At 39.5% G+C, this 26144-nt stretch overlaps 2 protein-coding genes and 1 long non-coding RNA gene across 5 annotated transcripts; all 3 read left to right on the top strand.

Moving 5' to 3' along the window:
- Positions 1 to 1511: 1511 nt before the first annotated feature.
- LOC101164443 (gap junction beta-2 protein-like) lies at positions 1512 to 20526 on the top strand. Of its 3 annotated transcripts, XM_078940234.1 has the most exons (6): positions 4188 to 5156; positions 5240 to 5562; positions 5796 to 10034; positions 10122 to 15080; positions 16796 to 17581; positions 18377 to 20526. In XM_078940234.1, the coding sequence occupies exons 5-6, from the start codon at positions 16828 to 16830 to the stop codon at positions 18436 to 18438; spliced, it is 816 nt and encodes a 271-aa protein (XP_078796360.1). In that variant the 5' UTR covers positions 4188 to 5156; positions 5240 to 5562; positions 5796 to 10034; positions 10122 to 15080; positions 16796 to 16827; the 3' UTR covers positions 18439 to 20526. The 3 variants fall into 3 exon arrangements, with proteins under 3 accessions (XP_078796362.1, XP_078796360.1, XP_004081671.3); XM_078940236.1 differs by lacking the exons at positions 4188 to 5156; positions 5240 to 5562 and adding an exon at positions 1512 to 3858; XM_004081623.5 differs by having other exon boundaries at positions 4188 to 5562.
- LOC101161782 (gap junction beta-2 protein-like) lies at positions 5828 to 8567 on the top strand. Its single transcript, XM_078940166.1, has 2 exons — positions 5828 to 6234; positions 8270 to 8567. The coding sequence occupies exons 1-2, from the start codon at positions 5828 to 5830 to the stop codon at positions 8565 to 8567; spliced, it is 705 nt and encodes a 234-aa protein (XP_078796292.1).
- A 3235-nt stretch (positions 20527 to 23761) lies between the features above and the next one.
- On the top strand, positions 23762 to 25885 carry LOC111946798 (uncharacterized). Its single transcript, XR_013652983.1, has 2 exons — positions 23762 to 25159; positions 25569 to 25885. It is a non-coding gene; the product is annotated as an uncharacterized LOC111946798 (long non-coding RNA).
- The last annotated feature ends 259 nt before the right edge of the window (positions 25886 to 26144 follow it).

Raw genomic sequence — 26144 nt, 5'->3', positions numbered from 1 at the left:
TATTTTGCGTTCATCCTTTCTAACGGTGGAACTCGTGCTGGTATCCCAGAACCTTGCGCTGAAAGCGCGACATTTGTGTAAAAAAATTAAATTAAATTTAAAAAAATACCTGTGTTTGTGTGTGCTTCACCCAGCCACCGGTGACTTGCCCCTTCTCGAACTTTTTGACTTCTGTTCCAAAGACTACTGCAAAGAGGGGTGGGCGCAAGTGTCTTGCAGCAGAGGGTGGTGGCTACGTGCACATTGGGTCTGCTCTGTCGGAGCGGGGAGTTGTAGGAAATAATACCCTTTGCCTGCTCTGGTCGAAATTGGGTTGAACATGGGTTTTTCTTTTGCCTAAGTGCCTTTTCATGTGGCTGTTTTATGTTGTTTGACTCTTAGTTATTTCATCTTCTTGTGTTTACTTTTTTATTTTTTTGCACCATAAGTGTGGAGAGGGGAGAGGATGAAGACATGGGTGCGATGTTCAGTGTCAGATGTGTCAAAATATAGGCGCAAAATACTGTCTGTGGTAAGCCTATCAAAATAAAGGGCTGAAAGTCTCATCCATCGCTGAGTTGCTTTATTATGTGTTACACTGTGGGCATGCTATTGGAAGTGCGCACCCTGGAAAATGCTGCCCCCTGTTATGTGCCGCCCTGGGTGACCGCCCACTTTGCCCATATCAAAAACCGCCACTGACCGCTGCATTGTGGCGGTACAGTTCAACTACCCCTGGTTGCAGTCTGAAGACCAAATGAACGAAAATACCACCCTCCTCTTCCTCAGCGCGTTCACAGGCGCAGCAAGTGAATGAGCGGGATGTCGTTGATTTTATGAATAAACCCTGGAGACGATCGTGTTGTATGAAAAGTATAAACGCATCTCAGAAGTTCATCGCAGAACACAACAGTAGTATTAACAAAACTAGATTGTGGAAACGATTTGTGCGATGACCCATTGCTTGGCTAAAGCGAACGACAAAAGCTGGCTTCTTCCTGTGAACCGTTTTTTTAACTGTCCTTCATTCTTTCTTACTTCTTTTTATCTTCAAGCCGCTTATCATTGGTCACAACATGTTTGTGCTGAACAGGGGAGGGGGTTAAAGGGGCAGCAAAACCTCATTACATACACAGCATCAGTGGAGAAATGGAATAGAGTGCCAGATGCAACAAGATGACTAGAAGAGACAAAATCAACACAAAAACATACTGAAATAAAAGGAAAAAGAAGCAAAATCTGGACAAATGCAAAGTTTTAAACATAAACCATGTTTTTGAATAAATTAATTTATTACATATATTGTTTAAGCATGGACCAATGTTCAATGAACTCGTTCAGTAGACATAGACAAGGGACCAAAGACATAGACAGTGGACACGAAAACATATTTTTGGCACAAACAGAACCCCATATGCAAAAAAACAATTCCATCTAGAACCAGCTCCACAACCAACCTGCACCTGAGAACTGAGAGAATATTCTCCTGATTAGAGCAGATCATTACTGACTGAAAAAAACAGATGGGAAAGTATGTGCTCGGGCAGTAATTATGTCATGCTCTGTCAACAACATCATGTCTCTTGCCATTTTTCTTTCCTCATGGTTTAATCGTGTGCCACTGCGGCTCTGGATGGGGACCTGCATCGCCTCTTAGTTGTGGTGGAGCGGTTCCCGCCTGTGATGCTGCATTTGGCTGGTCATGCAGCTGTTCACAGAGAGGGAGGTTCCAATTATCAGCGTTTTCGTGCTCAGCTTATTTCTCATTTCTAATTGTCTTTCCCCATCAATTAGGGGGTGGGAGTTGTGTAGGCATTTATTTATTAATTTACTTATTTTTTGTGCTTGTTTATTTTAATCTTCATGCTTGTTTTGATATTATTTATTTTGTTTGGTTTTAATGTAAAGCACTTTGTGTTATTCTTTTATATGAAAAGTGCTTTATAAATAAAGTTTGATTAATTGATTGATTAATTTGGTCAGGATGTACTGAGGGGAATTTATTTTTTCTTTTTCACTTCTCTTTCAGTTTGGTGGAGAAATGTGGGTTAGGCAAATACCACATGTATAGTACTCACTCAATAACCTTGTCCCAAATGGGAACTATGGTATGTCTTTTGAGGACAAAACAGGTAAGTAAAAATAACTTGGTTTTACTTCCTGGTGCCATGCTTCATGAAGGCTTGAGGAAGAAATGGTTTAATAAATCAAGGAGGAAATTGGCAGCAATTTAGGGGGATGCTTTTTTTATTTTACCTTGACAGGTTTTGTCCTCCTGACAGTTACAGCTGAACCCAACAGTTACATCAGACTGTTAAAATATTCACATGCTATAAAGGCACAAAGGTTGTTGTTTTTCACATTTCACATTTCATTGCGCAACACCTGGATCATCAAAAAAAAAAAGCTGACTCATCTCATGCTAATAATGTGATTTTTATTAACTATTGAAGACATTTTTATTATGTGTCTTTATATTCCATATAAATGTATTTTTTTTTTATTTTTGCCTGTGGTTTACTTGCTGTTAGTATTTGACGTAAAGACAGCAGGTAATGCAGGCAGTAAAACAGATGCGCTTTTTGAGAACACAAGTAAACAATAGATCATTTGTTTATGAAAGTACTAAAGATTTTTAGAGGATTATTGCTGTTGGTGTTGCACAAAATTAGGAGAATGCCAAATATTTTTTGGAGTAATCCCAGTGATGAGTCATATGATTTAGTTTTTAATGTTTTATGAGACCTAAAAATGATATTCACAATAACATTTTTTAGTAACTTGCCTTGCTCTGTTATCTATTTCTGAACAGCAGCTCAGTTATTCTACAACTGCCCTTATTTTAGCTGCAGTTACTTTGCAACAAGTGTCCAGTTTTTGCTCGTTGGTTGTTGATGATCACTGCTGTGTTGGGGCAAAATTTGAGTTTTCCTTTTTGTGTTAACTTTTTGAATCTTGTGTGTTGTGAATGTCAACTGTGTTTTGCAATTAGTAGATCCCAGTTTTGCCAATTGTGTTTTATGTTTAAACCAGAGAGTGGCGTTTTTGAGAAAAGAGTTAAAGCGGTTCCGTAGTTGGTTTAGAGAATGATACTTAGTGTTTTAGCAATTGGAAAAAAAACTTTAATACAGGAAACGGATGAAGGATAATGAATTCAGTTAACAGATGGAGGAGAGAAGAGTTCTTGACAAACAACTAAAGGGTCTGTGGGAGACAGAATTCTTTTGTATTTGTAGTTTCTAAATACTTATTTTCTGCACTATTATAAACTATTTTAAAGATTTCTTTCAAAAGGATTTCCCGGATTGCGTAATTAATTTTTTTTATGATTTTGAAACTCGCAGAAAAAGTCATAAACTAAGGGTCACTCCAATCTCATGTTAAAAACCATTTTCCTTCTTTTGCATAACCTGTCAAGGTCAACCTTTGGCAGATACAAGTCTGTAGAAAGACAGTGTTATTGTAGCTACAGCCTATTTATTTATTTATTTGACCATGTCATTAGAAATACTCTTCAGAAAAGCAACAAGAAGTCATCTTTCTATGGAAGCGATTCTGTAGCATAAATAAAAAGCAAGGTCAAAACCAGAAATGCTTTTTCATTTTCAAAATGAAGCTGCATGCCTAACCGGAAAAGCACCTGAAGAGGCGTGAAGAGTCCCTCCCTAAACAACACTCCTCCGTCTTCGTCAGAAAGGAGTTTGATGAACCTCCGCTGATCCAGGTGCTTCTCTGTTGAACTGGAGGGCAGACAGGAGACTGAGCTCCTATCTACAGCTGCTCACACAGATTGTGCACCAAAGTCACTGAGGATTGTTTGTGTTTTCTCTTTATGGAGACTTGATACATTCTTCCTGTCTGGAAAAATTCTTCAGTCAGGTGAGTTTTAGGTAACCCCTTTAAGGATTCAGTAAACTTGTCAGCCTACTGTTACTGTGACTGTTAGATTTGTTGGCACAAAGTCATCATTTTGCAATACATTTGTATGAATTTCTTTCCTGTTTTCAGGTTTTTAACATAAGAAGGTTTTTTAAACTGTGAAAAAACAATGTAAATGTCACCTAATTGTTGTTTATAAAATGATTTTTGTTAGTTTAGGTAAGGTTGCTGATTATTTGACCTATTTTACATTTTGTTGTAGATCTGCTTATTTATTTAGAAACAAATTGAGACTTTTTAAAATTACCATTTTATTATTTCCTTTATTTAAAACATGTAAAAACAATACGAATTATTACAATATTACAAAATACAATCACCATCTTCAATGCTTAAAAAAAAATGGAAAAGCTGTCCTTTCCCTCGGCATGGCTCGATACCATGTGGAGCCGAGCCTTCAGCTGGCTCCCAAACTCCTCAAAACTCACCTGTTTACTTGGCTTCTTCAGTCTGATTCACTTTTGATTTTCTGTCAGCTACTATTCATTGTGTTTTGATTGAATATTTTTGTGAACTGAGTGACTATTATTTGGTACAGTGTCGTTGAGTTCCTTGAAATGCGCTTTTAAATAAAATTGGTTATTATTATTAAATAATTGCACATTTAACCCTTGTGCTATCTTAGATGACCCACCTAGATGGAAAGATTTCATGCAATCCATGGACACCAGTGAAGATCATAAATCATTGAAGAAAAAAGGTTCAGAGCACTGTCTAGTGGGTCTAGATGACCCAACTCCCAACGTTAAAGTGGCTAAGATAGCACAAGGGTTAAAAAGGGGCAGTACCAATGCCTATTTAAGCCTATTATGTTAGCTACTTTTTACATAATAATTAATATTATTCCAAATAATTATTTGACCATTAATAATTGGAGATTTCATTATTTTTGTTCATCCATCTTAAGTTTTGTAGTACATGTAAATTGTTTAATGTCCATGCTATTCCACATATTCATTCCAAACACCGACACACACACTCACACACGTGCCTACCCGCACGTGCACACACACCCACACCCACACCCACACCCACAGTTTTTCTAATTGTTCTAACTTGTTCAAAAATACCATATCTGTTTAGAGGGTAATGATATGGTGCCGCTGTCAGACTCCTCCCCCTCTCCCCTCCACTTGGCTGCTTCTCCATCCCAGCTGCTGCCACTTACTTCATCACCTCTTCTGCCTTCATAAGGAGCCTCTGGATCACCAGTCTTCGCCAGTCCGTTGCCCCTGATGGTGCATAGTTGGTCCTCTCGTCTCGTTCATGGTGTTCTGTCTCGTTAAGCCCTTGGCTAATTTCTGTCTCTGCTCATCTCCAGGAATCCATTGTCACAAGTGGTCGCCTGCATCAACTTCTGTCTGGAACCTTCCCTCCGTTTGCTCCCGCTGGTCCCACCTCGAGCCTCTGCCGTCTTCTGCCATCTCTCGGACCCCCTCCGACGTCAACTCCTTCCGACTGTCTGCGGAAAGATCCAACAGTGACGCCACTCGAGTTCGATCTTCACTCTCTGGGAACCCTAGATCCTGCCCACGGCTTTCTGTCTGTTCACTATTAAAACCTCTTACCTGCCACGCTCGTCCTCCTCTGTGTTTCCTCCGGGTTCCAGCGTCTGGGTCGACAAGTGTTCTGTAGCCATGACAGGTAATCTCCATCCATTTGTGTAATTTATTGGTTTCACATATTTTTTGTCTTTTTGCATCAAACATTAGTTTTGTTTTTCAAAACTCATTAACTTTGTAGTGAGTTTAAGAGCAATTGATGTCTTCAGTTTAAAATCCTGTTTCTTCTCTGTGTGCCTGAATTTGAGTTGATATCTTCTACATGTCAGTTAGTTTATGCAGAAACTAAGAAAACGGATGTTTTCTCTTTTTCAGTCTTGATTTCAGTGCAGATTCATGGTCTCAGAATGAATTGGGATAAGCTCTACACCGTGTTGAAGCGTGTCAGGAACAACTCCACCAGTTTGGGGAAGATCTGGTTGTCTGTTCTTTTCATCTTCCGCGTTGCCATCCTTATTCTGGCAGCAGAGAAAGTTTGGGGAGACGAGCAGTCTGACTTCACCTGCAACACACAGCAGCCTGGATGCAAAAATGTCTGCTATGACCACTTCTTTCCTGTGTCGCACATCCGCCTGTGGTGCCTGCAGCTCATCTTTGTCTCCACACCAGCCTTGCTGGTAACCATGCATGTCATCTTCAAACAACGTAAGGATGGGAAGAGCGAGCAGTCCTCTGAGATGTCAGACCTTGAGAAGCAGAAGGAGAAGAAGCCGCGTCTACCCATCACAGGCTCTATATGGCAAGGCAAGGCAAGGCAAGTTTATTTGTATAGCACAATTCGTACACAAAGTAATTCAAGGTGCTTCACAAAACAGAAAAATGCATTAAAATCACAATACATCATAGAAATAATCAACATAAAATTTACTTTAAAAGAAAAGGAAAAAAAAAAAAAAAAAAAAGATTTAAAAAGAAAGGAAGGAAAGAAAGGTGCAGATAGGACCTTTCAGTCATATACACGGCTAAACAGAAATGTTTTAAGTCTAGATTGAACATGAACACAGAAGACGCCTGTCTTACGCCTTCAGGGAGGCTGTTCCAGATTTTAGCTGCAGAATATTGAAACGCTGATTCCCCTTGTTTAGTTCTGACTCTGGGAATCAACAGGAGGCCGGCCCCTGAGGTCCTCAGAGTACGAGATGGTTCATATGGCACTAACATGTCAGAGATGTACTTTGGTGCGTGGCCATGGAGAGACTTGTACACAAGCAGAGCTGCTTTGAAGTCTATTCTTTGAGGTACAGGGAGCCAGTGCAAAGACCTGAGCACAGGACTAATGTGATCATACTTCCTGGTTTTGGTCAGGACTCGAGCAGCAGCATTCTGGATGTACTGAAGCTGTTTTACAGCTCGTTTGGAGAGGCCGGTGAGCAGGCCGTTACAGTAGTCTAACCTACTGGAGACAAATGCATGGATAAGTATCTCCAGGTCTCGCTTTGAGATTATGTTTTTGATTTTGGCAATGTTTTTCATGTGGTAAAATGCCGCTGATGTTACTGACTTGATATGGCTGTTAAAGTTCAGGTCAGAGTCCATGATTACCCCTAGATTTCTGACTTGATTTAAGGGGTTTAAGAGACAGAGAATGAAGGTAGCTGCTGACACTTTCTCTTTGTTTCTGTGGGCCAAAAACAATAACTTCGGTCTTGTTTGAGTTTAGCTGGAGAAAGTTGTTCTGCATCCACGCGCTGATCTGTTGGAGGCAGTGGTTGAGTGAATCCACTGGCCCATATTCACCTGCTGTCAGTGACACATAGATCTGAGTATCATCTGCATAGTTGTGATAAGATATGTTATTACTGCGTATTAACTGCCCTAGTGGCAGCATGTAGAGGTTGAACAGAAGGGGTCCCAGGATCGATCCCTGGGGCACACCACAATTCAAGCCCATGTAGTCTGAGACACAACTCCCAATTTCAACAAAATATTTCCTGTCTTCTAGATAAGACTTGAGCCAACTTAGGGCAGATCCAGAGATGCCAACCCAGTCTTGGAGTCTGTGCAAAAGGATCCCATGATCAGCAGTATCAAAGGCAGCGCTCAGGTCTAGCAGGATTAAGACAGAGACCTCTCCATCATCAGTGTTCAGGCGGATGTCATTGGTTACCTTGATAAGAGCAGTTTCTGTGCTATGATGGGGTCTAAAACCTGACTGGAAAACATCAAACGAATTGTTTAATAAGAGAAAGTCAGTGAGCTGTTGGTAGACAACTTTTTCAAGGACTTTTCCTAATAATGGCAGATTAGAGATAGGTCTGTAATTATTCAGTACAGTGGGATCAAGACCGCTCTTTTTCAGGAGGGGTTTAATGACTGCAGTTTTTAAGGCCTCCGGAAATATTCCAGATTGAAGAGACATGTTAACTATTTGAGTAATTGATGGCAACACACTGTTCAAGACAGACTTTAGAAATCTAGTGGGTAACACATCAAGGCAGCATGTAGACAAGCTCAGACGGGTGATGGTCTCTTGGACAGTTTGGTCAGTGACAGGTATAAAGTGAGTCAGCTTAGAGTGAGTAGGTGGCCGTTCGATAGTTATATGTGTTGTGGAGTTGATGGCTTTTTTAATGCCCTGAACCTTGTCATTGAAAAATACAGCAAACTCATTACATTTAGGTGTACAAACCAATTCTATTGGTAGCTGGGTTGGAGGGTTAGTTAATCTGTTAACTGTTGTGAACAGGATACGAGAGTTGCTGCTGCAACTTCCAATTATTTCAGAGAAGTACCTTTCCCTTGTTCTGTCTTCTCCCTTGGTGGACCTATACCTGGAGTACTCTCTTCAGGCTCATTTTTGAAGGCGTTTTCATCTATGTTTTGTTCCTCATCTACGATGGCCTCTATATGCCCCGGCTTGTGAAGTGTGAACAGTGGCCTTGTCCTAACAAGGTGGACTGCTTCATCTCCAGGCCAACAGAAAAGACTGTCTTCACCATCTTCATGGTGGCCTCATCGGCCATCTGCATGATGCTGAACGTGGCTGAACTTTTCTACCTCATCCATAAGAAGCTCACTAAGTCTTCAAAGAACTCAGAAAAGAGGAACGATCTCTGCACTGACAGCACAATCCAGGATTCACAGTAGCGTAGGCACAGAGGAGCACAGCCTTGATTGCGCAACACCTGGATCATCGTGTGCCTTTAGATGACTCATCTCATGCTAATAATGTGATTTTTATTAACTATTGAAGACATTTTTATTATGTGTCTTTATATTCCATATAAATGTTTTTTTTTTATTTTTGCCTGTGGTTTACTTGCTGTTAGTATTTGACGTAAAGACAGCAGGTAATGCAGGCAGTAAAACAGATGCGCTTTTTGAGAACACAAGCAAACAATAGATCATTTGCTTATGAAAGTACTAAAGTTTTCCGAGGATTATTACTGTTGGTGTTGCACAAAATTAGGAGAATGCCAAATATTTTTTGGAGTAATCCCAGTGATGAGTCATATGATTTAGTTTTTAATGTTTTATGAGACCTAAAAATGATATTCACAATAACATTTTTTTAGTAACTTGCCTAGCTCTGTTATCTATTTCTGAAGAGCAGCTCAGTTATTCTAGAACTGCCCTTATTTTAGCTGCAGTTACTTTGCAACAAGTGTCCAGTTTTGGTTGGTTGGTTGTTGATGATCTGAATCCCATTGAACATCTGTGGAAGGAGCTGAAACATGCCATTTGGAGAAGACACCCATCAAACCTGAGAGAACAGGAGCAGTTTGCTCATGAGGAGTGGGCCAAAATACCTGTCAACAGGTGCAGAAGGCTTATTGACAAATACAGAAACAATTTAATTGCAGTGATTGCCTCAAAAGGTTGTGCAACAAAATATTAAGTAATGCATACCATCATTTTTGTCCAGCCCTGTTTCATGAGTTTTTTTTTTTAATAATTCTGTTAATCAACAACTCAAAAGTAATGGCTGATTTTGATTATTTAATTTTCAATAAATTTAAATTTATTGTTACTTTTGAACGATTCAAGTAATTTCAGTGAGCGTTGTGGACTTTTTTCTTTAACTGAGGGGTACCAACAATTTTGTCCACCACTGTATGTTATCCATGGGTTTCTACTTTCCAATTAAATTGCATAATATTTGGGTTGTAAACTAAGTAGTCCAAAATTGTCTTTGAGAAACTTTAGTATTATAAAAGCGATGAACTTGAGGCCAGGAAGATGCTTTTTTTGTAATTGAAGAACAACCATTGTGAAAGTATCACAAACATTAAAATTACAGCTAAAAAATAGTTATTGAAAAAGAGTAAAATACTTAAGTCCCACTTCAATAATCTTTTGATCTATTGGAAAAGCATTCCCAGTGGTGTTTCAATTATGATCATTGTGGTTTTATACAAACATTAACATGCTGCAGAACAAAACAAACAAAACCTGGAAACATTAATTGTCATGGTGCCTCTGTCAGACTCCTCCCCCTCTCCTCTCCGCTTGGTTCCTGATTATTCCCAGCTGCTTCCACTCACCTCATCGCCACACCTGCCTTCTTAAGGAGCTCCAGGATCTTCATTCAACACCAGTCCGTTGCCCCTGATGGTGCATATTTGGCCTCACGTCAAGTTCATGTTTTGCTTCCTTGCCTTAAGCCAAGCAATTAACATACGTTGTCTTACCTGTCTCCAGGAAACCTCAGCCATGAGTGGTTGCCCACAGCAGCCGTTATCTGGAAACCTCTTCTGGTCTGTTCCCTCCACACTCACCACGAGCCTCTGCCGAACTAGCTGCCTCACGAGACGGGACCACGCTGCCGACTCCAGACCCGTACGAGCATATCCACCAGTGACGCCACGAGCCGCAGTTACTCATTCTCCGGACCTCCAGGAACTGTGTCCTACCTGTCTTGCCATCACATTAAATCCACCTTCTCGCCAAGACATCTCTGCTCTGTGTCTCATTCAGGATTTCAGCATCTGGGTCTCTGTCGTTCTATAGTCATGACATTAAAAAGAAAAAAAAATCATGTCTTTCCGTTTTCTTTGCTCTTTTATCATTTTTGGACTCCTGGAATCATTTCTAGCAATAAGTTAATTTCTTGGTGTGTGACGTTCTGTGTGTGTCTTTGTGAAACGGATCAGAGGGATTGGATCTAAAATAAAAAAACGTATTGTGAACATCATTTTTAGGTCTTGTAAAACATTACAAACTAAACCATAGAACTCATCACTGAAATTACTCCAAAAATATTTGGCATTTCCTTAATTTTGTGCAACACCAACAGTAGAAATCCTCCTAAAAACTTCAATCCATTAATACACAAACAATCTATAGTTTATTTTTGATCTCATGAAGTGCAGCTGTCATCCGGAATTACCTGCTGTCTTAACATCTACAATAGTTAAGTAAAGTAAAATATTGACATTAATAACATAAGCTGAGTGATTCAATGGCACGTGATGATCCAGGTGTTGCGTAATCAAGGCTGCAGTCTGCACAGCCTGCGCCCACTACCCCTCCCCTTTTCATTCTGACATACGCGACTCCGTCTCTATGACAGGAGCGCACAGCTGCGTCCTACAGATGATTGTTAGAGTGAAAAAGATTCACAATTACCTGTGTTTGTGTAAAAAAATTAAATTAAATTAAAAAAAATACCTGTGTTTGTATGTGCTTCACCCAGCCACCGGTGACTTGCCCCTTCTCGAACTTCTTGACTTCTGTTCCAAAGACTACTGCAAAGAGGGGTGGGCGCAAGTGTCTTGCAGCAGAGGGTGGTGGCTACGTGCACGTTGGGTCTGCTCTGTCGGAGCGGGGAGTTGTGGGAAATAATACCCTTTGCCTGCTCTGGTCGAAATTGGGTTGAGCATGGGTTTTTCTTTTGCCTAAGTGCCTTTTCATGTGGCTGTTTTACGTTGTTTGACTCTTAGTTATTTCATCTTGTTGTGTTTACTTTTTTTATTTTTTTGCACCATAAGTGTGGAGAGGGGAGAGGATGAAGACATGGGTGCGATGTTCAGTGTCAGATGTGTCAAAATATAGGCGCAAAATACTGTCTGTGGTAAGCCTATCAAAATAAAGGGCTGAAAGTCTCATCCATCGCTGAGTTGCTTTATTATGTGTTACACTGTGGGCATGCTATTGGAAGTGCGCACCCTGGAAAATGCTGCCCCCTGTTATGTGCCGCCCTGGGTGACCGCCCACTTTGCCCATATCAAAAACCGCCACTGACCGCTGCATTGTGGCGGTACAGTTCAACTACCCCTGGTTGCAGTCTGAAGACCAAATGAACGAAAATACCACCCTCCTCTTCCTCAGCGCGTTCACAGGCGCAGCAAGTGAATGAGCGGGATGTCGTTGATTTTATGAATAAACCCTGGAGACGATCGTGTTGTATGAAAAGTATAAACGCATCTCAGAAGTACATCACAGAACACAACAGTAGTATTAACGAAACTAGATTGTGGAAACGATATGTGCGATGACCCATTGCTTGGCTAAAGCGAACGACAAAAGCTGGCTTCTTCCTGTGAACCGTTTTTTTAACTGTCCTTCATTCTTTCTTACTTCTTTTTATCTTCAAGCCGCTTATCATTGGTCACAACATGTTTGTGCTGAACAGGGGAGGGGGTTAAAGGGGCAGCAAAACCTCATTACATACACAGCATCAGTGGAGAAATGGAATAGAGTGCCAGATGCAACAAGATGACTAGAAGAGACAAAATCAACACAAAAACATACTGAAATAAATGGAAAAAGAAGCAAAATCTGGACAAATGCAAAGTTTTAAACATAAACCATGTTTTTGAATAAATTAATTTATTAAATATATTGTTTAAGCATGGACCAATGTTCAATGAACTCGTTCAGTAGACATAGACAAGGGACCAAAGACAAAGACAGTGGACACGAAAACATATTTTTGGCACAAACAGAACCCCATATACAAAAAAACAATTCCATCTAGAACCAGCTCCACAACCAACCTGCACCTGAGAACTGAGAGAATCTTCTCCTGATTAGAGCAGATCATTACTGACTGAAAAAAACAGATGGGAAAGTATGTGCTCAGGCAGTAATTATGTCATGCTCTGTCAACAACATCATGTCTCTTGCCATTTTTCTTTCCTCATAGTTTAATCGTGTGCCACAGCCACTGCGGCTCTGGATGGGGACCTGCATCACCTCTTAGCTGTGGTGGAGCGGTTCCCGCCTGTGATGCTGCATTTGGCTGGTCATGCAGCTGTTCACAGAGAGGTAGGTTCCAATTATCAGCGTTTTCGTGCTCAGCTTATTTCTCATTTCTAATTGTCTTTCCCCATCAATTAGGGGGTGGGAGTTGTGTAGGCATTTATTTATTAATTTACTTATTTTTTGTGCTTGTTTATTTTAATCTTCATGCTTGTTTTGATATTATTTATTTTGTTTGGTTTTAATGTAAAGCACTTTGTGTTATTCTTTTATATTAAAAGTGCTTTATAAATAAAGTTTGATTAATTGATTGATTGATTTGGTCAGGATGTACTGAGGGGAATTTATTTTTTCTTTTTCACTTCTCTTTCAGTTTGGTGGAGAAATGTGGGTTAGGCAAATACCACATGTATAGTACTCACTCAATAACCTTGTCCCAAATGGGAACTATGGTATGTCTTTTGAGGACAAAACAGGTAAGTAAAAATAACTTGGTTTTACTTCCTGGTGCCATGCCTCATGAAGGCTTGAGGAAGAAATGGTTTAATAAATCAAGGAGGAAATTGGCAGCAATTTAGGGGGATGCTTTTTTTATTTTACCTTGACAGGTTTTGTCCTCCTGACAGTTACAGCTGAACCCAACAGTTACATCAGACTGTTAAAAATATTCACATGCTATAAAGGCACAAAGGTTGTTGTTTTTCACATTTCACATTTCATTGCGCAACACCTGGATCATCGCGTGCCTTTAGATGACTCATCTCATGCTAATAATGTGATTTTTATTAACTATTGAAGACATTTTTATTACGTGTCTTTATATTCCATATAAAAGTATTTTTTTTATTTTTGCCTGTGGTTTACTTGCTGTTAGTATTTGACGTAAAGACAGCAGGTAATGCAGGCAGTAAAACAGATGCGCTTTTTGAGAACACAAGTAAACAATAGATCATTTGTTTATGAAAGTACTAAAGTTTTTTAGAGGATTATTGCTGTTGGTGTTGCACAAAATTAGGAGAATGCCAAATATTTTTTGGAGTAATCCCAGTGATGAGTCATATGATTTAGTTTTTAATGTTTTATGAGACCTAAAAATGATATTCACAATAACATTTTTTTAGTAACTTGCCTTGCTCTGTTATCTATTTCTGAACAGCAGCTCAGTTATTCTACAACTGCCCTTATTTTAGCTGCAGTTACTTTGCAACAAGTGTCCAGTTTTTGCTCGTTGGTTGTTGATGATCACTGCTGTGTTGGGGCAGAATTTGAGTTTTCCTTTTTGTGTTAACTTTTTGAATCTTGTGTGTTGAGAATGTCAACTCTGTTTTGCAATTAGTAGATCCCAGTTTTGCCAATTGTGTTTTAGGTTTAGACCAGAGAGTGGCGTTTTTGAGAAAAGAGTTAAAGCAGTTCCGTAGTTGGTTTAGAGAATGACACTAAGTGTTTTAGCAATTGGAAAAAAACTGTAATACAGGAAACGGATGAAGGATAATGAATTCAGTTAACAGATGGAGGAGAGAAGAGTTCTTGACAAACAACTAAAGGGTCTGTGGGAGACAGAATTCTTTCATATTTGTAGTTTCTAAATACTTATTTTCTGCACTATTATAAACTATTTTAAAGATTTCTTTCAAAAGGATTTCCCGGATTGCGTAATTAATTTTTTTTTTATCAGACACTGGTTTGTTTTATAAAACGTACCGACATGTTTCGGTGGAATACCTTCCGCCTTCGTCCAAAAAAATGATTTCCTGGTTTCCTATTTTGTATTCTGTCCTTCACAGTAAAAAAATGCCTGTGAAAAACATTGCAGACCTCATCTTTTTAAGTAGGAGAACTTGCAGAATCAGCGACTGCCAAATACTTTTTTTTCATGTATATTCTCATATGCCTGCAGTTTTTAAAGATTTTGAAACTCGCAGAAAAAGTCATAAACTAAGGGTCACTCCAATCTCATGTTAAAAACCATTTTCCTTCTTTTGCATAACCTGTCAAGGTCAACCTTTGGCAGATACAAGTCTGTAGAAAGACAGTGTTATTGTAGCTACAGCCTATTTATTTATTTATTTGACCATGTCATTAGAAATACTCTTCAGAAAAGCAACAAGAAGTCATCTTTCTATGGAAGCGATTCTGTAGCATAAATAAAAAGCAAGGTCAAAACCAGAAATGCTTTTTCATTTTCAAAATGAAGCTGCATGCCAAACCGGAAAAGCACCTGAAGAGGCGTGAAGAGTCCCTCCCTAAACAACACTCCTCCGTCTTCGTCAGAAAGGAGTTTGATGAACCTCTGCTGATCCAGGTGCTTCTCCGTTGAACTGGAGTGCAGACAGGAGACTGAGCTCCTATCTACAGCTGCTCACACAGATTGTGCACCAAAGTCACTGAGGATTGTTTGTGTTTTCTCTTTATGGAGACTTGATACATTCTTCCTGTCTGGAAAAATTCTTCAGTCAGGTGAGTTTTAGGTAACCCCTTTAAGGATTCAGTAAACTTGTCAGCCTACTGTTACTGTGACTGTTAGATTTTGTTAGCACTAAGTCATCATTTTGCAATACATTTGTATGAATTTCTTACCTTTTTTTCAGGTTTTTAATATAAGAAGGTTTTTTAAACTAAGAAAAACCATGTAAATGTCATCTAATTGTTGTTGGAGCTACTGGTACTTGAAATATTCATGTTTTCTTTGTTTGAATCTGACAATCGCGTAAATACTTGCTCTCTTCTTCTGAGTGAAAAGCGACTTTAAGAAGCATAAAGTTGCGCAGCGCCCCCTTGTGTACAGGAGAATTTCTGTTTACATTAAGCGCCATCTAACGTCAGGGAATGAAATTGCATGTTCGCTCGGCTCATCGTCAGCGAAAATCGCCTGGGTGTGAACACAACAAACGTGGCGAAAAACGCTGGCGAATAACGCCTGGCGAATATTCGTCCCGGTGTGTACGGGCCTTTATGTTGCTGATTATTTGACCTATTTTACATTTTGTTGTAGATCTGCTTATTTATTTAGAAACAAATTGAGACTTTTTAAAATTACTATTTTATTATTTCCTTTATTTAAAACATGTAAAAACAATACAAATTATTAAAATATTACAAAATACAATCACCATCTTCAATGCTTAAAAAAAAATGGAAAAGCTGTCCTTTCCCTCGGCATGGCTCGATACCATGTGGAGCCGAGCCTTCAGCTGGCTCCCAAACTCCTCAAAACTCACCTGTTTACTTGGCTTCTTCACTCTGATTCACTTTTGATTTTCTGTCAGCTATACTATTCATTGTGTTTTGATTGAATATTTTTGTGAACTGAGTGACTATTATTTGGTACAGTGTCGTTGAGTTCCTTGAAATGCGCTTTTAAATAAAATTGGTTATTATTATTAAATAATTGCACATTTAACCATTGTGCTATCTTAGATGACCCCACCCTTACACTGACTTTTTCTCCCTACCATGACAAAGGTGGATAAAGGTGGAAAGATTTCATGTAATCCATGGACACCAGTGAAGATCACAAATCATTGAAGAAAAAAGGTTCAGAGCACTGTCTAGTGGGTCTAGATGACCCAACTACCAACTTTTAAGTGCCTAGGATAGCACAAGGGTTAAAAATGGGCAGTACCAATGCCTAATTAAGCCTATAATGTTAGCTACTTTTTACATAATAATTAATATTATTCCAAATAATTATTTGACCATTATTAATTGGAGATTTCATTATTTTTGTCCGTCCATCTTAAGTTTTTAGTACATGTAAATTGTTTAATGTCCATGCTATTCCACATATTCATTCCAAACACCGACGCACACACTCACACACGTGCCTACGCGCATGTGCGCACACACCCACACACACACACACACACGCACACACACACACACACACACAGTTTTTCTAATTGTTCTAACTTGTTCAAAAATACCATATCTGTTTAGAGGGTAATCTCCATCCATTTGTGTAATTTATAGGTTTCACATATTTTTTGTCTTTTTGCATCAAACATTAGTTTTGTTTTTCAAAACTCATTAACTTTGTAGTGAGTTTAAGAGCAATTGATGTCTTCAGTTTAAAATCCTGTTTCTTCTCTGTGTGCCTGAATTTGAGTTGATCTCTTCTACATGTCAGTTAGTTTATGCAGAAACTAAGATAACGGATGTTTTCTCTTTTTCAGTCTTGATTTCAGTGCAGATTCATGGTCTCAGAATGAATTGGGATAAGCTCTACACCGTGTTGAAGCGTGTCAGGAACAACTCCACCAGTTTGGGGAAGATCTGGTTGTCTGTTCTTTTCATCTTCCGCGTTGCCATCCTGATTCTGGCAGCAGAGAAAGTTTGGGGAGACGAGCAGTCTGACTTCACCTGCAACACACAGCAGCCTGGATGCAAAAATGTCTGCTATGACCACTTCTTTCCTGTGTCGCACATCCGCCTGTGGTGCCTGCAGCTCATCTTTGTCTCCACACCAGCCTTGCTGGTAACCATGCATGTCATCTTCAAACAACGTAAGGATGGGAAGAGCGAGCAGTCCTCTGAGAATTCAGAGCCTAAGGAGCAGAAGGAGAAGAAGAAGCAGAAGAAGCAGAAGAAGCAGCGTCTATCCATCACAGGCTCTCTATGGTGGACCTATACCTGGAGTATTCTCTTCAGGCTCATTTTTGAAGGTGTTTTCATCTATGTATTGTTCCTCATCTATGATGGCCTCTATATGCCCCGGCTTGTGAAGTGTGAACAGTGGCCTTGTCCTAACACGGTGGACTGCTTCATCTCCAGGCCAACAGAAAAGACTGTCTTCACCATCTTCATGGTGGCCTCATCGGCCATCTGCATGATGCTGAACGTGGCTGAACTTTTCTACCTCATCCATAAGAAGCTCACTGAGTCTTCAATGAACTCAAACGAACTCCAGGATAACAAGATAAACGAGGAGCGGGAGAAGAAGGAGCTACTGCATTCTCCAAGTAAGTGTCGACAATTGGATTCAGAGCATGATGAGCAGTAGACAGAATGGAGTGGAGCGGGGAACTTTTAGCCTGCCCATCTCATTTTCTATAACAAATACAATCTTTTATAAATGGCATTTTTGTCTGCATTTTTCTATTCACAACAATTTAAATAAATTATCGTTTAGAAATGCAATTTACGGTTAATTTTCTTTATATATGTCCTCCATCGTGCCACAGCAACACGTTAAAACCTCAAAAACACAATTTTTAATGGGAGTGGGTCTGTAAAAGAATATGGCAGATAATTTAAGGATTCTGCTGTTTTACTTCATTATTACATTACTTTTTTTCAGAGTTTATGAAAAAAGATTGAAGGTCTAACAACTGTCATGTATTAATGTTTTCCTAAAAAAATGCTGAATACATTTTATTTCCCACAATTTAAAATAATGAGAATGAGTTTCCTATATTACTATGATTGGCATTTGATATATTATATAACAATCTATTCGTTTTTTTAATTAAAAACAAACTAGTGTCAGGAGCATCTGTAAACCTTTACACTATGTCCTGTGGTGCAGTGGAAGGGCGACCGACCTCTGATCAGAATATTGCAGGTTTGATTCCCCCCATCTATGTGTCAAAGTGTCCTTGGGCTAGAAAATCGCTAGAAAAATCTGTCGTTTACCATTTTACCAATTATTTTGCAAATGCAAATTACATTTCTATCACAAACAGGAAGTTATGTGCTTTATAAAAAAAAAAACTTTTCAACAATTCATCTTCTAAACCCACTTATTTCTGTCGAAGGTCTTTGGAGCTTCTATCAAGCCAAAGTGCCTAAATCCTGGCCGATGACAACACATCTCTAACTCACTCATCTCTCATTGAACTCTGCCAGGCTGGTTACTCCTTCATCGGACGACCTCGGCCATCGATGGGTTGATGGGTCGATGCATGAAAATGCTCTGTGCTACTGCTACTGGACTTGACCGCAGCCTTTGACCATTATGTCCTCCTGGACAGGCTAAAAAATTGGGTTGGGGTATATGGTTCCGCTTTAAACTGGTTCTCCTCTTATCTGACTGGTAGATCTTTTTCAGTTGTTTTTACAAAGTTTAAGTCCTCTTCTGCATCCCTCACTTCTGGTGTCCCACAAGGCTGAGTTTTGGGACCTTTATTGTTCATTTTATATCTATTGCCTTTTTTTATAGCACATTTTAAGTTCTTTTAACGATGCTTCTTATCATTTTTATGCTGATGATATTCAGCTCTATGTGTCTTTTAAACCGCAGGATGTTTTTAAAGTACAGATTTTATGCAGGTGCCTGGATTCAGTCAAGAGTTGGATGAATTTTCTCAAACTAAATCAAGCCAAACTGAGGTACTAGTCTGTACTCCTGACAGTTGCCTCCCCCAGATAGTCCAGTGGCTTGGTCCCCTTGCTTCCTTTATCAAGCCGTCTGTCAGGAACCTCGGGGTAACCCTCAACCCAGTTTTATCCCTTGACTCTCATGTCGGGTCACTTGTAGGCTCTTGGTTTTATCATCTTAAAAACATTGCAAAACTGAGTCCAATTGTGTCACATTAGGAGTTGGAGATGCTCATCCACGCTTTTATTTCATCTCGTCTTGATAATGGCAACTCCATCTTCACATGCTTAAGCAAAAACTCTTTAAAGTTGTCCAGAACACTGCTGCAAGGCTTTTAACTAAATCATCTAAGTTTTTACACGTCAACCCGTTGTTAATCCAGTTGCACTAGCCCCCATCCGCCACCAAGTGCATTTTAAAATCCTGGTTTTAACATACACAGCTTTCATTAACCAAGCACCCATCTACCAACCGGTACACTCCCAGCAGGTCCCTGAGGTCATGTGACCAGGGTCTGCTGGTTGTTAAGAAAACCCGCTTAAAGCCTAAAGGTGACAGAGCCTTTGCAGCAGTGGCCCCATCCCTCTGGAACTCCCTTCCTCTCAGTCTCAGATCTGCAGACTCATTGTTTTCCTTTAAAAAGCAGCTAAAAACCTATCTTTTTAAAATTGCTTTTTCTTATTTCTCTCCGTATTTTACTGTGTTTTACTGTGTTTTATTGGGTTTTACTGTGTTTTACTGTGAAGCACCTTGTGATTTTATCTTGAAAGGTGCTATACAAATAAAGTTTATTATTATTAACTATTTGGAAAAAAACATGGCATGAAAACAGGATTGTATAAGGTAAGAATTGATTCAGCAAGAGGTTGCTGGACATTGTTACAGCCTGATTTCCAAAAAGTTTTTGTCTCTGTGCTTATATTGAAATTACAATTCAGTTACTCTGATGTTTATGCATCGTAAGTTATTCTACGTATGACTTTAGAAGTCAGCACAGATGGAGGTGTGGTCGTTGAATCAACAGGCTAACCTCAGTGCTACAAAACCCTCACAAAGAAAGTTCAATCTTTGCTAGTTATTTGGATTTACAAATTTCTAGAACAAAGAGGGTTCGGTGTATATTATGATTAAAATGGTGATGAATATAAAGCTAAGTGAATATATCAATTTAAAAAAAAGAGGTTAAACCTGTAAGGTTCATGGTAAAGTTTTTCGGGGGTTTTTTGCTTTCAATTTAAAAGTTACTTAATCCTGACACATTTTCTGTTGAAAATATCAGTGTTTGCATTAAAGCAAGTGTTGTACTTTGTCTCCTTTTCAAAATTTTGTGATTTGATTCCAATTTTCTGTTCCTTTTTCAAATAGTTTCAGGGAATTCCAGAGATTATTTTCCCAAAGGTACAAACAAAGATCCAAAGACAAGGTGAAACCAAAATACACTCACATACAGAACCTCACATACAGAAAGAAAGAAGAAGAAAACTCCTCTTTAAATATTGAACCAAACAAGATATTGCAGGAAGCTGTGGCAGAAGGGGGAGGACATCCAGAGAGAGACACAGTTAACCAGCACAAAACAAAAAGGAAATAAATAATAAAACGGTGGCAATTAATAAAATTAAACATTTTTAAAAATCCTACAAGTTTTCTCATTTATTGCAAAACTCAATTTTTCCACTCGGGAGAAGACTACAGACCACTAAAGGACTTGAAAGAGCACCAAAATCCTCCAGTGATCTTTGTAAAGCCACCATTGCAAATGGAATACTAGTTAACAGGAGAAGAGGGGGAGACATTTCAAAGATGACACTGAATGGCTTTCTGGAGAGAGACAAAGTGCCCTTGCACAAGGATGTGGCATTTAGACTGAAACAAATTTGAACTTCACCTTTACCAACACTGGATTCATCCAAACTCTGTGGAACTCCATTCCCAATTACGTTTTCTCACAGGTTGGTGGCCTCGTATTTTTACTGCTCTGCACCTTAAGCCAGACAAAGTCTTCATTTCATAAACAGATGCTGCTTGCTTGGTCCATGATCTATAAACTTAACTTTTCTCCTCACAGGTTTTACATTTGGAACCATAGATATATTCTTTACAAAAATAAAGCTATCTTTATCCAACAGTGGTTTGATCATAATATCAGATTAGTCAGTCAATTATTCAATTAACAGGGTCAACTCTACACTTACACTGAATATATTCAGTTTTACAAGATCCCTGTTTCTGTAAAGGACTTTTCAGGTTTTTTTTGATGCCGTTTCCCTTAACCCAGGGGTCGGCAACCCATGGTTTCAGAGCCACATGTGGCTCTTTCATCCTTCTGTTGTGGCTCCCTGTGACTTTGGAAAATAATGAGTATTTTATAAAAATTCAAATTTATTTTAGTTTGTTCATTTTTCATGGCATTTCAAAGGCGCTGCTGGCTCCGTGCGAGGCACGTGCCACGTAAAAAACAGCTTCCTTGGTGGGCTCGTGTTTGTCGGGCGAGGGCTGAGGAGCTGATAGCAGGAGGAGACACGCGGGGCGGCTTCAATAAACACTCCGGGTCTGGAGTGATTTTCTGCCGGGGGCTTGGCGTGGCGCGGAACGGGGAGCGGCTTTCTGGTGACGGAGAGTTTGCGCCGGTGTTTTGGACTCCCGTGTGCGGTGATGTGTGTTTCAGAACAGGGGAGCTCGTTGCGTCGGTCGCGATCGACGGGTCATCTTCGGGGACGTGGGGGAGATTGAAGGGGAACAGAGTGCTTCTTGAAAATCCACCAGCCAATCAAAATCCTCACCGAAAAGTACGGGACTTGATTGACATGCAGAATGGCCAATCGGACATCCTCTGACAAACTCTGCCTTCAGAACGTCTTTTTCTCCCCGCGGCACATCATGTCCCCGGTAGAAGTCCAGCAACCGGAGTTTATTAAAGCCGCCCTGCGTGTCTTCTCCTGCTATCAGCTCTGCAGTTCTCGCCCGATAAATACCAGCTCATCAAGGAAGCTGTGAGGCACGCGCTTTATACTGTTGCGGAGTGTGTGTTTGTGCTGAGCGGCGCGCGTGCCACGAGGGAGGGGCGCGTGCAGGTGGAGATGGGGGTGTGAGCACGGAGCGGAGGTGTGTGCGTGAAATATATTGTGTGTTCGGAGGACGGAGCACTAAATTAGTAGTCGTTGTTCCCCATCAATACTGATCAATACGGAGCCAGCAGCGCCAAATGCCTCACAATATGCCACACTCCCCGCATTGCACCGTTTACAGCAGAGCATGAATACGATGGTCGCTGCTTTCTGTCTTTGTAAAAAAACGCCTCATCTGTTAATACAAAGTATCTTTATGTAAACTCACTGTGTAGTTTTTAAACATCAGTACATAAATAATAATGTTGAAATAAACATGTAACAAATAAACATGAAGATGAAAAGAAAGAAGTACTTGTTTTTAATCTTTTCTGGCCCGCAATCTACACTTATGTCCTTGAAAATCGATCGCGATCGACGTAATGAGCACCCTTGATATAATATATACATGCATAATATATATAATGATGTCAAAACGGGTTGTGGCTCCGGGTGCTTTTTTTTTCATTAGGGGCGGTCCGAAATGGCTCTTTGAGTAAAAAAGGTTGCCGAACCCTGCCTTAACCTAACAACCTACAACTTCACGTGACGGAAACTGCTGTCGGAAAACTCTGCTTCTCAATTTTGAGAAACCAAAACAAAGCCGTCCGAAGACTGTTTCAGCAGGAGCTCAGAATGGAATCCCCAGCCATTACTTTCTGGACTTCACTTCATGGTTCAATTTTTTGGGAAAAGGTTTGGCTTCTTCCAAACAAATATCTTATAACAACAAAGTGAAAGAGGTAAAAGAGGCTTCATTCAAAATCATTTATAGGTTTTATCCAACAAATCAGTATAGGCAAAGGTTAAGAAAGGATATTACTAAAAATTGTGCTTTCTGTTTCCAGTTTGAGGAAACGTTGATTCATTTTTTTTGGACATGTAAGTACACTGACAAAATATGGGACAAATTTACAAACCTGATAACGGAAATTTATTTACATTTTACTTAAACATGAAAAAATATCTTATTTGGTTTTGTTAAATATAATACATTTTCATCTCAATTTTATTTAAACAAATCTCCTGATTTTATGGCTACAGGAACAAGAAAGGCAGACTAAACAAAACTGTGATGGGACGGCTGTGAATGAAACGGCTTTTATTTCATATAAATATTTTTCATACTTTGCACTACACTACCCTGTGACAGACTGGCGACCTGTCTAGTGTGTCCCCTACCTTCGCCCATAAATGGCCAGGATAGGCTCCGGCAGCCCCAAGACCCCGAAAGGGATAAACGGAAGAAGATGAATGAATGAATGTACTACACAAAAAAATGTAATTCACTTCTTTTTTCTGCCTCTGTATTCACTGCTTCTGCTTAGTGAATGAAGACACAACCCTCCTCTTCCTCAGTGCGTTCACAGGTGTAGCAAGTGAATGAGCAGGATGTTGTTGACGGGGGGGGTTGAAGGAGTACCGAAACCTCGTTACATACGCAGCAGAAGTGCAGCAGCAGCAGTGGAGTAATGGAACAGAGCGCCAAATGCAACAAGAGGACTAGAAGAGACAACATCAACACAAAAACATACTCGCCTGGGGAGTAAGTAAGTGTAGAACTGCCACTGCGCCCAATCCTCCTCTAGATCATCCAAATGGTTTCTGGAGAACTTCAGACGGGTCTGGAAATGTGCTGGTGTAACCATTGTGCTATCTTAGATGACCCCACCCTTACATTGACATGTTCTCCCTACCATGATAGAGATGGATAAAGGTGGAAAGATTTCATGTAATCCATGGACACCAGTGAAAATCACAAATCATTGAAGAAAAAAGGTTCAGAGCACTGTCTAGTGGGTCTAGATGACCCAACTTCCAAAGTTAAAGTTCCTAGGATAGCACAAGGGTTACGCAGCGCGACCTTAGGAGCATGGCCGGCCCTCCCTATACGCGAATTACGCAGCCGCGTAGGGCCCCCGTCACCAGCAGGGCCCCGAAGTGGCGACAAAAATTAAATTAAAAAATACCCAAATCTGGCAACCCATTTCATAGAACTTCCTTACCAACGTGTGCTCTGAATGTTGTGCAAAAGAAAGTTGCCTGCACTTTAATGATCCCCCCTGTCAGCACACATGAACCAATTTGGCAACCCAAATAATGACGTTACACCATTTAGCAACGATTGGTCAACATAATTGCATCTGAGTCTGGCACGGTGTGCATTTACGAGCGCATTTTGTTTCAATAAAGTTGGGGGAAAGAAAAAAAAACAGCACATTTTGTCACGCTGATCAAAGCGACAACAAGAAAACGTCATGCCTCAGAGACTTTATCCACCACCAGGAGCTAAAAAAAGATAAAGAACTTCAACATCAATCACAAGGTAAGTTTGGAGGATGTTGGGGCTTTATTTTTACATTATCCAGCATTTCTGTGCAGCTGCGCAATTTACGTAAAATACGAAGCGATCTGAGGTGAAGTTTGCACATAAACGACCCCCTTTGTCGTAATTTCCCATGGAAAACTCGAAAATAATTTTGATACCCAAGTTTCCAAGATGAGGTTGGACATGACCTTCTAAAACGGCGGAAAGTAAAGAAAAGTAAATAATGACAACTATATGGTGGCTGAAAAATGTTTTAACTCACGTTATCGTTTTGTTTCATTGTTTTGCTAACACATATTTAGTGCGTTCTGCATTCTCCGGTTTATTACAGCATAAAAACTGCTGTTTATCTGTTATAGACAGGTAGTCAGGTAGTCTGAGTTTTACAACAATTAGTGTGTCATAAATCTTGCATTGGCATGAAATATGGAGAATAAAAACTACCAAATACATAGGAAATAAAGGTTCTCATCTATAAATGACAAACAAAATAAATGTACTAATTTTAAAATTATGAACATACAAAATAATACAAAAAGAAGTGTATAAAAGGCTTATATTTCCACTTATTCTCAAATTAGTGTTCACGTTTTATTATTTATAAGTAGGTACATTTATTTCTTATTTGTATTTTGCAGTTTTGATTCTACATAATGATGATGTTTTGCACAGTTCCGTCTCAGCCGACAGTTTCTTCTGCTCTCAAAAAGCATCAAAAGTATTGGAGGTGGTGCAGCGTCCACATCCCAAGATGTTCCTGACTTCACTGAAGATTTCATCTCAGGTAATTTTAAAAGCATGTAAAGTAATAAAAAAAACAGTGTCTGCATAAACCCTTTTTTTCATAAACAGCAGCTGAAGAGTATGGAGCTCCAAACTGTTCATAATTAAATTAATGAAATATGACCTTATGCAAATATACAATCAAACAATAAATCTCTCATAAATATATCAAAAGATCATGAAATTGTGAAAAACCTGCACACAGATTTTAAATGAGCCACTAAAGTATTATTAGTATTCTGCTAAAGATATTTTATTAGCTTTATCATTGATTATTGTATAATAATAATTCTTGTTTTTTAGCTGCAGAAGAAACTGCTGTCACCACATCTACTGTTGAAAGGGGAAACATTTGACTGTTTGACTTTTCACTGTTTGCTTTTATTGAAGTTCTGTCTTTTATGTTCCAGGGGCTCCAAGAGAGGCGTATATGGAAGAGGAGCCGACTGGATCCAAAATTCCACCTACCTCAAATCCAGTTGGTCCAGCTGAATGTCTAACCACACTCTCTGATCCAGTAAGAATGGATTTGGTGCAAAGAGGTCCTTTTCAGACTAATAATGACTCTGACTTTCCAAACTCCCCCTCATTGAGCTGTTGTTTTCTTTATGTTGGATTGTTTTATTGTCATTTGATTTGCTATTAAGTTGCTGTTTTTAATAAGTTGGAGTTTTGTGAATGTCATTTGTTGACTGCCTAATAATACATTAAAAAATATATATCTATATATCTATATACATTTGTCATTGATTTTTTTTTCTTTGCATTTAAAATTTGTTTGGCACCACTTAATGTGCATCCAACATCCAGGCAATATACTGTATTCAATTATTTGGCAGCAACCATAATTCACAAATGTATTAATAGAGATATCTCATTTATATTACAACAACAGTTGCGTTTTTTGGTGCTGCTGACCAGTTAGAGGGCCCACAAATTAAATTTCGCTTAGGGCCCCCAGAAGACCAGGGCCGGCCCTGCTTAGG

This window comes from Oryzias latipes, chromosome 21 (genome assembly GCF_053564925.1).
Source record: "Oryzias latipes strain Hd-rR chromosome 21, Olatipes_Hd-rR_3.1".
Lineage (NCBI taxonomy): Eukaryota > Metazoa > Chordata > Actinopteri > Beloniformes > Adrianichthyidae > Oryzias > Oryzias latipes.
This window is presented reverse-complemented; position numbering and strand designations above follow the sequence as displayed.

What these genes read in the sequence shown, in the direction of transcription:
- LOC101161782 (XM_078940166.1), top strand. Translation starts at nt 5,828, where the DNA reads ATGAATTGGGATAAGCTCTACACCGTGTTGAAGCGTGTCAGGAACAAC. An exon ending in ATATGGCAAGGCAAGGCAAG is followed by an intron (nt 6,235 to 8,269) that starts GCAAGTTTATTT and finishes TACTCTCTTCAG; the next exon opens with GCTCATTTTTGAAGGCGTTT.
- LOC101164443 (XM_078940236.1), top strand. Translation starts at nt 16,828, where the DNA reads ATGAATTGGGATAAGCTCTACACCGTGTTGAAGCGTGTCAGGAACAAC. An exon ending in GGAGCTACTGCATTCTCCAA is followed by an intron (nt 17,582 to 18,376) that starts GTAAGTGTCGAC and finishes TTTCTGTCGAAG; the next exon opens with GTCTTTGGAGCTTCTATCAA.